General features: G+C 40.0%; 1 protein-coding gene across 1 annotated transcript in view; it reads right to left on the bottom strand.

Moving 5' to 3' along the window:
* The window catches only part of LOC141147839 (uromodulin-like), an 80,403-nt gene that overhangs the window by 42,111 nt on the left and 25,443 nt on the right, over window positions 1-12,849 (bottom strand). The window contains exons 7-11 of the mRNA XM_073635004.1: window positions 11,954-12,124; window positions 9,029-9,043; window positions 6,292-7,113; window positions 6,043-6,174; window positions 2,560-2,762 (exon numbers count right to left, since the gene is read on the bottom strand). Of these exons, the coding sequence (XP_073491105.1) occupies window positions 2,560-2,762; window positions 6,043-6,174; window positions 6,292-7,113; window positions 9,029-9,043; window positions 11,954-12,124 (1,343 nt within the window). The remainder of the gene's footprint in view (window positions 1-2,559; window positions 2,763-6,042; window positions 6,175-6,291; window positions 7,114-9,028; window positions 9,044-11,953; window positions 12,125-12,849) is intronic.

The following is a 12,849-nucleotide window of genomic DNA, read 5'->3' as shown; positions in this document are numbered from 1 at the left end:
GATTGGGAACTTGCAGCTTCTCTTTTTTCTTATTCTATTTATTGTGTTTATCCCACATCAAAAGCTGCTGCTTTCACAAATTTTTGTCATATCAAGAACATCCTTTATTTTAATTAAGGTCTGTCCTTGTTGTCTCTTGTGAATCGTTTACATTAACCACTTAACAACTGGCCCATAGCCAAATGAAGGCTACAGGGTTGTTGTTTAACTCTGGGAGGGCGTTCAGGGACGTCCTCCCAGAATTCCGCTCTTGCGCGGCCCCTGGGGCGCGAACCCGAGAGCATCCGTGACCGCCGGATCCAGAGGACCCGGCGCATCACGGATCTCGGTAAATGAGCGCTAATCGCGGCCGTTTACCATGTGATCACTCTGTCAAATGACGGAGTGATCACATGTAAACAAACCGGTGTCATGTCATGACGCCGGTTCCTCTCCTCCCCTCTCTGTACTGATCAGTACAGAGGGGGAGGGATCGGATGGTAGCAGCGCTGTGGGCTGCATCTGTAGTGCCCACAGTGCTGCACACTGACAACTGCCATCCATCCATCCATGCTCAGCCATTCCTCAATGCTCTGCAATACCCTGCACTACTCTGCAATACCCCACAATACTGTGCAATACTCTGCAATGCCCCACAATACTCTGCAATACCCCACAATACTTTGCAATACCCCACAATACTCTGCAATACTCTGCAATACCCCACAATACTCTGCAATACCCCACAATACTCTGCAATACTCTGCAATGCCCCACAATACTCTGCAATGCCCCACAATACTCTGCAATACCCCACAATACTCTGCAATACTCTGCAATACCCCACAATACTCTGCAATACTCTGCAATACCCCACAATACCCCACAATACTCTGCAATACCCTGCAATACTCTGCAATACCCCACAATACTCTGCCATACCCCGCAATATCCAGCCATACTCTGCAATACTCAGTGATATCCAGCCATCTTCTGCCATACCCAGCCATGCTCAGCCATACTCAGAATTACCCTGCCATACTCTGCCATACTCTGCAATACCCCACAAAACTCTGCAATACTCTGCCATAACCCGCAATACTCTGCCATACCCAGCCATATTCTGCAATACCCCACAATACCCAGCCATACTCTGCAATACTCTGCAATACCCAGCCATACTCTGCAATACTCGGTGATACCCAGCCATACTCTGCCTTTTAATAGGAATAAAAGTGATCAATATGAAAATGTATGTGTTTGTAATATGAAAACATATGAAAACGGTGTTCAAACCACACATGTGAGGTATTGCTGCGATCGGAAGAGCGAGAGCAATAATTTTAACCCTAGACCTCCTCTGTAACTCAAAACATGTAACCAGTAAAAAATTTTAAAGCGTCGCCTATGGGGATTTTTAAGTAGCGAAGTTTGGCACCATTCCACAAGCGTGTGCAATTTTGAAAGATGACATGTTAGGTATATATTTACTCGGTGTAACGTCATCTTTCATATTATGCAAAAACATTGGGCTAACCTTACTGTTTTGTTTTTTTTAAAGCACGAAACTGTTTTTTTTCCAAAAAAAACACGTTTGAAAACACGTTTGAACGCCTGAAGGTGCTCCGTGCATGTTGGGCCTCTGTACGTGGCCACGCTGTGTAAAAGTCTCACACATGTATTTTTGCCATACTCGGGAGTAATAGCAGAATGTGTTTTGGGGTGTAATTTGTTGTATGCATATGCTGTGTGTGAGAAATAACCTGCTAATATGACAATTTTGTAAACAAAAAAAGAAAAAAAAACAACTTGATTTTGCAAAGAATTGTGGGAAAAAATGACAACTTCAAAAAACTCACCATGCATCTTTCTAAATACCTTGGAATGTCTTCTTTCAAAAAAGGGGTCACTTGGGGGGTATTTGTACTTTTCTGGCATGTTAGGGTCTCAAGAAATGAGATAGGCCGTCAGTAATTCAGGTGTGATCAATGTTAAGATATTGGCACCGTAGCTTTTGGACTCTATAACTTTCACAAAGACCAAATAATATCCACCGATTTGCGTTATTTTTACCAAAGATATGTAGCGGTATAAATTTTGGCCAAAATATATGAAGAAAAATTACTAATTTGCAAAATTTTATAACAGAAACGAAGAAAAATGCTTTTTTTTTTACTTACAGATTTTTCGGTCTTTTTTCTTTCATAGCGCAAAAAATAAAGAACCCAGCGGTGATTAAATACCACCAAAAGAAAGCTCTATTTGTGTGACAACAAGGACAAAAATTTCATATAGATGCAGTGTTGCATGACTGAGTAATTGTCATTCAAAATGTGAGAGCACCAAAAGCTGAAAATTGGTCTGGTTATTACGGGGGTTTAAGTGCCCAGTGGTCAAGTGGTTAATATGTGTTTGCATAGCCAAAATATAAAAATTGTGTATTTACTGTACATTATTGTTCTAGTATTTGTCATTTTAGAATCATAAAGCTGTTAAAAAAGTAACATAAAAGTATCTAGTCTCTGTAGCAGGTCAACTATGATATGAAATCAAATAAAGATGTAGTGGTCATCTACGTACCTCAATGGATCCCCCACAACTACCATTTGCTGGCCGTGTGATGAAAGTGATGTAACTTTGATCACTTCTTTCAGTGATTCCTCGGCAGGAATAATCTCTCATATGAAAGGCTGAGGTGCTATATTCCAGCTTCTCCATGAGACATTTGCTGAACCTCACTTCTATATTCCCCAGGCCACAGATGACTTGTGGTATAAGGTCACCTACGAGTAGAAAAGAAGACCATATTGACACTTACATTTCATCATCTTCACACACAAAGAATTGCCTACATTTCTTGACCTCATTTTAATAAATGAGTTTAATGGGGGGTTGGGTTTGTATTAGTTGAAAAATACCCATTGTCTCTACACTGAAGAGGGAGTTAAAATTTATAAGCTACCCTATTCCAGTAGAAAAGTGAGAAATGTAGAATGCCTCTTCAATTCCCATATGTATTTAATGGGAGGGTCATTTTGTATGGAGATTTCCATTAGAAGAACTTGCTTAGAGCCGAAGAACATGCAGGTGGTGCCACTCAGCCATGAGCATAGTAACCAGTAGCTTTGTCGAAAGAAGGGCATTCACATTCCTTATCTTTTACTCTTAACATTATCAATTTGAAATGGGAAAAAAACAAGCTTTCAGACTAAACTGAACTGACTGTGAACTAAGGTATGACTGCTGCTGAGGTGCAGGCATTAGATGTCAAGTACCATTGGTATAGTTGAGCAAGTGGTGTGGCATAGAATTACGAGGGGTTGGATTTTGGTCAAATACTCCATAAATCCAGGGGTTTGAGACCAGTTTGAAGAATACCAACTTCCAACTGGACTCAAACCCCTGGATTTATGGAGTATTTGACCAAAATCCAACCCCTCGTAATTCTATGCCACACAATTTGCTCAACTATAAAATGCCAGTCACTAAGGATTTGACATTTATCAGAAAAATGACTGTGGGTGTGGCTTAGAACAAAGAGTGGGCATGAATTAGTGCTGATTTGGATCGAAAGCAATGTTCTCAGTACAGCCTAAACTTGACATCTAAAGCTGACCATAGACAGTTTGAATCTCAGGCACCAGCTAAGATTGAAATCATCTATGGGCTTTATTGTATCCAAGTTGATCCATAGATAAACTTTGGTAAAAGCATCATGTTGGATTTTTACATGCAATTATTGCCAGCAGGTGTAGCTGCTAGCAATAATAATTATGCTCTCCTAGCCAGGATTGGCTCCCCACCCCCAAGCCTGGAGAAGACAATAGAAAAGCTCCATTGGAGGGATTCTCCCATCAACACTGACTGTGTTGTGACTGTATATCAAGAAGATGAAAAAAACAAGCTAACATAGTGAAGCCATTTAACTCTCCATCTTTATTTAAAAGCAATAAAAAGTACCAGCAAAGAGCGTGCGTGACATCATCAACGTTGACGGTGACAGCATCACGCACCCTCTTTGCCGGTGTTCGTGGCTTTGTTCCTGCACGAGCTGTCAGCTTGCTGGATCTTTGTTATATTGTGTGTACAAATCACCAGAAAGGTACTTTTTATTACAATTAAATACAAAAAGAAATGGATTAGTAATTAAACACAATCCAAAGTGCAGAAGTGATGACAGTTGAAGATTAAACAGAGACCAAGATGGCAGCTTCCTTGACTGAAAACGATACGAGGGTTTATTTCCACTTTTATAAACTCATATAGAATGCAACCAGTCCTTTAAAAATAAAACAACATTGAATATCCAGAAAGCGAGATATGCAATAAAGTTGACTGAAGACATCCACCACCAGGTATAGACACTCAGCGTACGCCTCTTACCAAATGTGTTGGATCGTAGATTATAATGGTCAAATGCGCATGTGATAGGAATTGGGGAGCCAGCATCAAATGGAAATGATTACCACTCAGCAGCGATACCAGATGTATATCAGGAAGATGAAAAAACAAGCTAACATAGTGAAGCCCATTTAATGAAGTAATAAAAAGTACCTTCAGGTGACTTGTAAACACAGCATAGGAAAGATGCAGAAAGCTGATGGCTCGTGCAGGGACAAAGCCACGAACACCGGCAAAGAGCTTGCGTGATGTCGTCACTGTCAGCGTTGATGGCGACAACAGCCCACACACTCTTTGCAGTTACATTTTATTACTTTTAAATAAAGGTGGAGATTTAAATGGGCTTCTCTATGTTAGCTTGTTTTTTCATCTTCCTGATATACATCTGGTATCTCTGCTGAGTGGTAATCGTTTCCATTTGATGCTGACTCCCCAATTCCTATCACATGCCATTTGTCTATTATAATCTATGATCGGTAAGAGGCGTACGCCGAGTGTCTATACCTGGTGGTGGATCTCTTCAGTCAACTTTATTGCACATCGCACTTTCTGGATATTCAATGTAGTTTTATTTTTAAAGGACTGGTTGCATTCTATATGAGTTTAATAAAGTGGACGTAAACCCCCCTATCGTTTTCAGTCTAGGAAGCTGCCATCTTGGCTAGACATGTGCAGAACGAAAAAAATTTGTTTGGTTTCGTTTAGTTTTGAACCGTTATTTGCATAAATTCCTTTAGTTAAATTTGTTTCATTCGTTTAATTCATTTTCAGGATTAGTTTTGTTTATTAGTTTTTCGAGTCGATTTGAAAAGTTTTCAAATCAATTTCGAATACGTTTCAAATTTGAAAGGTTTTCAAATCAATTTCGAATAGTTTTCGAACTCGAAAAGTTTTTGAATTCGAATAGTTTTCCAATTTCCAAAAAAGAATAAAATAGAATAGAAAATAAAGGAACAGAATAGAAAAAAAAATTATATTCTATTCCTTTATTTTCTATTCTATTTTATTCTCTTTGGAAATTGGAAAACTATTCAAATTCGAAAAGTTTTCAAATTTAAAATCTATTCGAAAACTATTCAAAAAGTGTTCGAAAACTATTTGAAAACTATGCAAATTCTAATTTTTAGAATTTAGTTATTTCCGAATAACGAAAATTCTTCCGAATTTTAATTCGGAACAAAACGAACTGCACATGTCTAATCTTGACCTCTGTTTAACCTTTAACCGCCATGATGCTGCACATGTGATCAGCTATGACAGCCGCTATTGGATGGTTTGACAGTTTGTTTGAGAGCTCAACCAATGTGACAGTTATGTGCATGTTGCAATGTAACTGTTTCTTGAAACTGTTTTATCGATGGATTTACTTCAACTTTCAATTGACATGGCATTGCTTGCTTTGCACTTTTGCACTTGGATGGTGTTTAATTACTATTCCATTTGTTTGTTATCTAAGGGATTGATTGCCTGTTTATGTAATTTTATTTTACTTGCAATTATTTGCATTTTTTGCACTTTATAGATGCACATTTTTTCACTTGATATTCAGTAGCACTGCATAATGTTCACTTATTTTATTTTAGAGCCGGTATCACAGTTGACTTAAGTGGCTGCTTGTTTTACATCTTTTTTGACTAGCGTGGATTTCAAGGATTTTATTACCTGCTTGATTTCCCGGTTGTATCCCATTAGTAGTAGATAATGATTTTTTACAGTAACAGCCAGGAACATTGTCCACAATTCTGCATTCCTCATCCGGAGCGCAGTCCACCCCTGAGCAGGTATGATTCGATTCTGGAAGTTGAAGGAACACAAAGAATGTTTTATGAACTAAAATAAAAACACATACAATTCTATAATGGATCATAAATGATTGCAGCTTACTGAATTATGCTTTGTGTCAGTACTGACCTGTACAATAGGCAATATAGCAGCCTGGCGTCTTCTTTAGATGATACACGTAAAATCCTTCTGAACACATTTTAACAGAAATATTGAAGGGATTCGTACAAAGGTCACCAACCAAGTTGTAACACATTGAACGTTTCACAATGCCATCACTGACTGTAGGGTGGGAGCCGTTCATCCAAATGGGGATAGCAGTCCCACAGCTGTATTTTGGTATGTCGTGCTCAGGGATTTGCTGGTCATATTCTCCTTTAAACCGATGCCAACCGGAGAGAGTATAGTCACAATGATACCAAAAATACCCGTAATCAGAATTGTATGTATTAGAAGTACTGCGCCAGGGGTCATTAAGTACGGTGTGGTTGGAGCAAGGGTCAATACAGGAATATGATCCAGTGGACTTAATGCAGTCTTCATTAGAGCCACACTGTGTTCCTTGTTGGCATTCATTGATCTCACAGTGTCTTCCATCTCCGTAATATCCATAGGGACAAGTACAGGTGTAAGATCCATAATAATTTGTACATATAGCTACTGGATCACAGTCATTGAGAGATTTGTCCGCACACTCATCAGTATCAATACAGCCAAATTCTTCTTTATATTCAAATCCGGTGTCACAACCACAGGTGTAAGATCCGACAGTGTTCACACAGGAACTAAAACCATTATAATAACATTTGTTGGTGTAAGAGCCTGCACATTCATTTATATCATTACAAGATGTTCCATCTCCAGCAAATCCCTCTTTACATGTGCACTCCCCGTATCCTCCAAATTCCGAACAAGTGGCATCTGGGTGGCAGTCAGAATCTGAACAATTCCCTAAAAAGAGAAGGAAAAAGATTTTTTTTTTTTTTTTTACAGGTAGTGGGTTTCTATGGTGTAAAAACATAAGAGGGGTTATTTACGCAAGGCAAATCCACTTTGCACTACAAGTGCACTTGGAAGTTCAGTCACTGTAAATCCGAGGGGGACATGCAAGGAATATAAAAAACAGCATTTTAGCTTGCACATGATTGGATGATAAGATCAGCAGAGCTTCCCCTGATTTCAGATCTACACCTCAGATTTACAGCGACTGAACTTCCAAGTGCACTTGTAGTGCAAAGTGGATTTGCCTTTCGTAAATAACCCCCAAGGTGTACTAATTTCCAGACAAACATATTTTAATGGGTTGAGTTTCATAACGGACTTTTTTTGGGCAGGTATAATGAAAGATGTTTCCCCTGACAATCCAAAGCACATTGTGTTCTGTGCGTTTATGCTCAATCGCACCAATCACTCATCAATTCTGTTGCATGGCTAGGCAATTCTAGGCAGAAGCAAATGAGGAAGATGTGAATTAGATATGAGGCAGATTTGAGAGTCATAAGCAACTTCATTCATACATTCCTCAAAAAAATGGCTCTGCATAACACCTGACCCTGACCACTTTCTGACCACTTCCTAACCACTTACAGACCGGAAGATTTCCCCGCTTAACGACCAGGCCATTTTTTGCGATACGGCACTGCATCGCTTTAACTGACAATTGCGTAGTCCTGTGACGCTGTACCCGAACAAAATTGAAGGTTTTTTTTTACAAATAGAGCTTTCTTTTGGTGGTATTTGATCACCTCTGAGGTTTATATCTTTTGCTCTATAAACAAAAAAAGAGCGACAATTTTGAAAAAAAAACTATATTTTTTACTTTTTGCTATAATAAATAAATAAAATAATAATAATAATAATTTATGTATTTTTCTACATATTTTTAGTAAAAAATTGCAATAAGTGTATTTTAAATGTATTGAATGGTTTGCGCAAAAGTTATAGTGTCTACAAAATAGGGGATAGATTTATGACATTTTTAGTATTTTTTTTATTACTATTAATGGCAGCAATCTGGGATTTTTGCGGCAGACGGTTTGGACACTTTTTTTGGGACCACTGACATTTATACAGTGATCAGTGTGATAAAAATGCACTGATTATTGTGTAAATGTCACTGGCAGAGAAGGGGTTAACACTAGGGGTTGATCAAGGGGTTAAACGTGTTCCCTGGGAGGTGTTTCTAACTGTGGGGGGGTGGGGCTGACTAGAGGAGGAGAGAGATCACTGTTCCTAATAACTAGGAACAGCAGATCTTTCTCTCCTCCCCTGTCAGAACGGGGATCTGTCTGTTTATACTGACAGATCCCCATTATGGCCCTATTTCCTGGGATCGCGGGTGGCTGGCGGACATCGTAGCCACCGGCCACGCGCATCGTGTCAACCCACTGTGCAGCAGGTGCGCGCTCCTGCTATGGCTTTGAAAGGAGCCGATGTACAGGTACGGCGATTCACGGGAATGAGCCGACCTGCCACGGTGTAATGACGATGGCTGGTCGGCAAGTGGTCAACTGTGCTTCTGTTTTTGATTAAAAACTTCTTTCAAAACAATTGACCTAAAAAAATTAATGAATCATTTGTACATTTTTGACAGGGTGCGCACATACAGATACAATGCTCCTCAATAAATTTCTCGCTCAATCAGGGTGTTAGGGAAACATCCAAAACCAAAATAGGTATCAACAAGATTTATGTTATTTGGAAGAAAACAAACTACATAGAAGTTGGGTTCTCTCTGGCTCTGGGGTGGTGACCATATGGAGTTTCGGCTATAGTTTGCTGAGGTCTACATGTAACAGAAAGATAATGGTGCTGTAATATATACAAAGGAGGAAATCACAATACTGTTATATGACAGCAGGCTTACCTGACTTGTCCAACCCTGAAAAACATGTAAAAAAAAAAAGAATTAGATTTTAAAAAGAATGTCCCACGTGAAGTGACTTTTTGTGACAAGTATGAGTATATGGTCCTCATTTACACTCTACACACAAAGCATTACTCACGTTCTTCTGTACATAATACTGTACCAGGTGTGGTTAGCATTGCAGCAAACATAGTAAACCATTGTGGGACGGTGTGGGTGCCAATTCACACCATTATTATATTAAGTGTAATAAATGTATTCATCTTCCATAAAACATTGTCACACTTTAAAATATTAGGGCTAGTACAGATGTGTACATCACATAAAAAAGATATATTATATCCCCTACATCTATTTTCCCTCCTATATTCAAACATATGATGTCGGCATATCCCCCCCCCCCCCCCAATTTTGGTATATCAGTAGTGGGGGAAAGAAACTGATTCCTGCTCAATGCGTTTCATGGACTGTATATGCCACTTCCTCCGGTACTGTATGTCTAATTTGCATTACAGCATCAAAATTACCCAGCCATGTTTAACCACTTCAGCCCTGGAAGGATTTAGCCCCCCTTCCTGACCAAGCCATTTTTTGCGATACGAAGAGCATTAATGTCCTGAATCTTCTGCTGAGAAGGAGTTATTTTGACACCATTATCTTACAGAATGAAAAAAAATGTGGATTTATTACTTGGGTTCTTTAATTCCACAGGACTTGAACAATGACGACGTCCGGTGATGAAACGCATGTAAGGCGGGGCTTGGTACACATCGACTCAAACGTCACTTCCGGTCATTTCCGGTTTGCTTCATACGGTCTGTGGAACGCACGCCGTCTAGGCCGCGGAACTGGCCATCTCACAACCCTCTCTTGCTGAGGGGGCAGATTGTTTTTAGCCCCGTTTCCTAAGCTATGATCTTTTTTATTAAATAAACACATCTTAAAAACGGATTTACGCTATGGATGGCCATTTGTGATTGCATGTGGATGCCGGTTTGCACATACTCTGATCGGCGCCAGGAAAATTCATTGTGCTCTGGGGACATCTGGATTGGCCAAGCACTTCATTACACTTCATTAGGGCTTCTGGTGAGTGTACATACTTGAGGGGGAGCACAAGAAGTCACTTCACTTGGATGCACTTGGTCACTTTATTCTATGCTCAAGAAGTCACTTTATTTCTGCACAAGAAGTCACTTTATTTTTGCACAGAAGAATACAAAAAGTCGTCTTTTTTGACATTAGCACAGCAGCACCTTTTATGGAAATATGCATATGGGACATTGAAAGTATTTCCTATATTGCAATATGGACTTGATTTTTTTATAGTGTCATTTATGTTTTATACCTAATTTTTTAAACAGTTTCTCACAGGTTTTGCATTCAATAATTTTACTGGACACTTCACATTGTAATTAAGACTTCACCTTGCTTTAAATCACTTGGAGAAAGGTCTTCTTACCCACCAGAAGCCTTTTTCACTGTGTAGTACATTGCACTTTATATGCATTTGGAATTCACTTCTTTAGTGCAATAGGGTTCCAACTACCCACCCTTGCCTGTTATTCCTTTTGGATTAGAGGGGTCACCATACCATTATTTTTGAGCAGCGCCATTTCCCCGTTCCTATTACGTCTAAAATAATTTTGGAACGAAATATTGTTGTTCTTTTTTGGGGAGGCTGCAGCTACACACATAGATATCCCAAGTGCGGAATTCTTGTTTTATTTATAGATATAAGATATAGTCTGAGTCACTGATTCCAAAATTATACTAAGCATGCTATGATATTGCTCAGCATTTGGAACTGGCAGGGGGGAGGAGCCTCGGAATGGATCAATAACAGCAGCAGTTGTCATAGATGCATACATAGTCATTCATTCCAAAAATTGTACCATATGAAAACTAGCATGCCAATAGACAATAACAGTGTAGAGTGACTGCCAATAGTCACAGGAGCGGGCTCACAAGATGCCTGTGCCTTTAAGAGAACACACTGAAAAAAATCTACTTTTTTAAAATAAATTAGAAAAGGAAACAATAAAATTACCCTTCATTTCCTTCAATGTAGCCAACTGCTGTAAATGACTAATCCTCTAGACCAGTGGTTCTCAACCTGGGGGTCAGGACCCCCTCAGGGGTCGAATGACGATTTGCCAGGGGTCACTGAATCCTGGGCTGTTCCTGAAGCCCGCACCGCTCTCCCAGCATTTTTGCAGCCGCCCAGCTGGGTTGTTCCTGGAGCCCGCGGCCGCCCACTCACCCTCTTCGCCACCCGTTCAGTTCACGGCATGGCTGGGGGGGCAGAGACTAGAGGTCAGCTGACTGGTGAGGAATGTGAAGTGGGAGGGGCTGCAGGAGACCCTATCTCCTGATTTCGGCATAGGTGTCACTGCTGCGAGACACCATAAAGTTGGAGACACAGTAAATAACACTACCTGTGACAAAGAGAAAGAGTGGTACATCCTAAAATGTACCATAAGGGGTTTTAATACTGTACGAGTGGAAGGGACTAAGGGAGCACTAAATATCCATGGGTTAGGGATGCAAATTACTTGTCTTGCCTTGGGTGCTGACAACCCACGCTACAAAAATAATTTTACTGTTAGGGGTCCCCACAACTTGGGAGATTTTATCAAGGGGTCACGGCACTAGAAATGTTGAGAACCACTGCTCTAGACTCTACTCTATCCCACCATTGCCAGCATCACTGGATTGGTCCTGTGGAGGTCACACGGCTCCCAGAAGATATTTGGCAATCTGACCTGTCAAAAAAATACTGAAATCCAGATTTGGATTTTGGCCATCTGAATCCGTGAAATCTGGTCGAAATATAAATCTCAGAAATGTATCTTTTAGACAAGTCATAGGAGAGGGCCTATCAGATTCAGAAGTATTCATATACACTGAGAAAATAGAACTTACCAGTAAATCCTAAAACGTGCACAGAAAGTGTGTGACACCCTCGAGCGTTCAGAATCCAGGATCCCACAGCAGGACTTTTTACCAAATGGGAACTTAGAATACTACTATCATAGGAGGAATAGTAGTAAGTATCACTAAAATATGGATTTTTTGCAAATGTAAATGTGTTTCCTAAAATAATAAAGGGCACATAAATAAATACAATTTCAATACATGTACACATTGATAAAAAGGCTACTAAACACATTTTGGCAAACAATTTTTAGTATAATATTCAAACAAGTTCATTTGCTTCTCTCTGCCAATCCTTTCACTGGCTATCCCTACCCCACTGTATAAAATTCTAAATACTGACCACAACATACAAGGCCATCCACAACATCACCCCCAGCTACATCACCAACCTCATCTGCAGATATTGCCCAAATCATCCTCTTCGCTACTCCCAAGACCTCCTGCTCTCTAGCTCCCTTGTAACCTCCTCCAATGCTCGCCTCCAGGACTTCTCCAGAGCCTCTCCCATCCTCTGGAACTCTCAGCCCCTACCCTGTCCACCATTAGGCGATCTCTGAAAACAAATTTATTCAGGGAGGCCTACCCCACCTCCACCTAAGAACCATACCTGAGCCACCTCAATCAGATCATGTCCTGCAGCTATTACCTTTGGTACCATCCACCCCTTTAGATTGTAAGCTCCATGAGCAGGGCCCTCCTGTTCCATGTAACTGTGCTGTCCCCACTCTACATTGTAAAGCACTGCACAAACTGTTGGCACAATATAAATCCTGTATAATAATAATAATTTGGTTTGGGGGGAGCTGTCCATGAGCATACAGATTCAATTGTTTCACTAGTTAAGGCATTTTAGTTAAAAGCTTCCAGAGATGATGAATATA

This window comes from Aquarana catesbeiana, linkage group LG06 (genome assembly GCF_042186555.1).
Source record: "Aquarana catesbeiana isolate 2022-GZ linkage group LG06, ASM4218655v1, whole genome shotgun sequence".
NCBI classification, from domain to species: domain Eukaryota; kingdom Metazoa; phylum Chordata; class Amphibia; order Anura; family Ranidae; genus Aquarana; species Aquarana catesbeiana.
The sequence above is the reverse complement of the archived record's forward strand: the minus strand, read 5'-3'. Positions and strand labels throughout refer to the sequence as shown.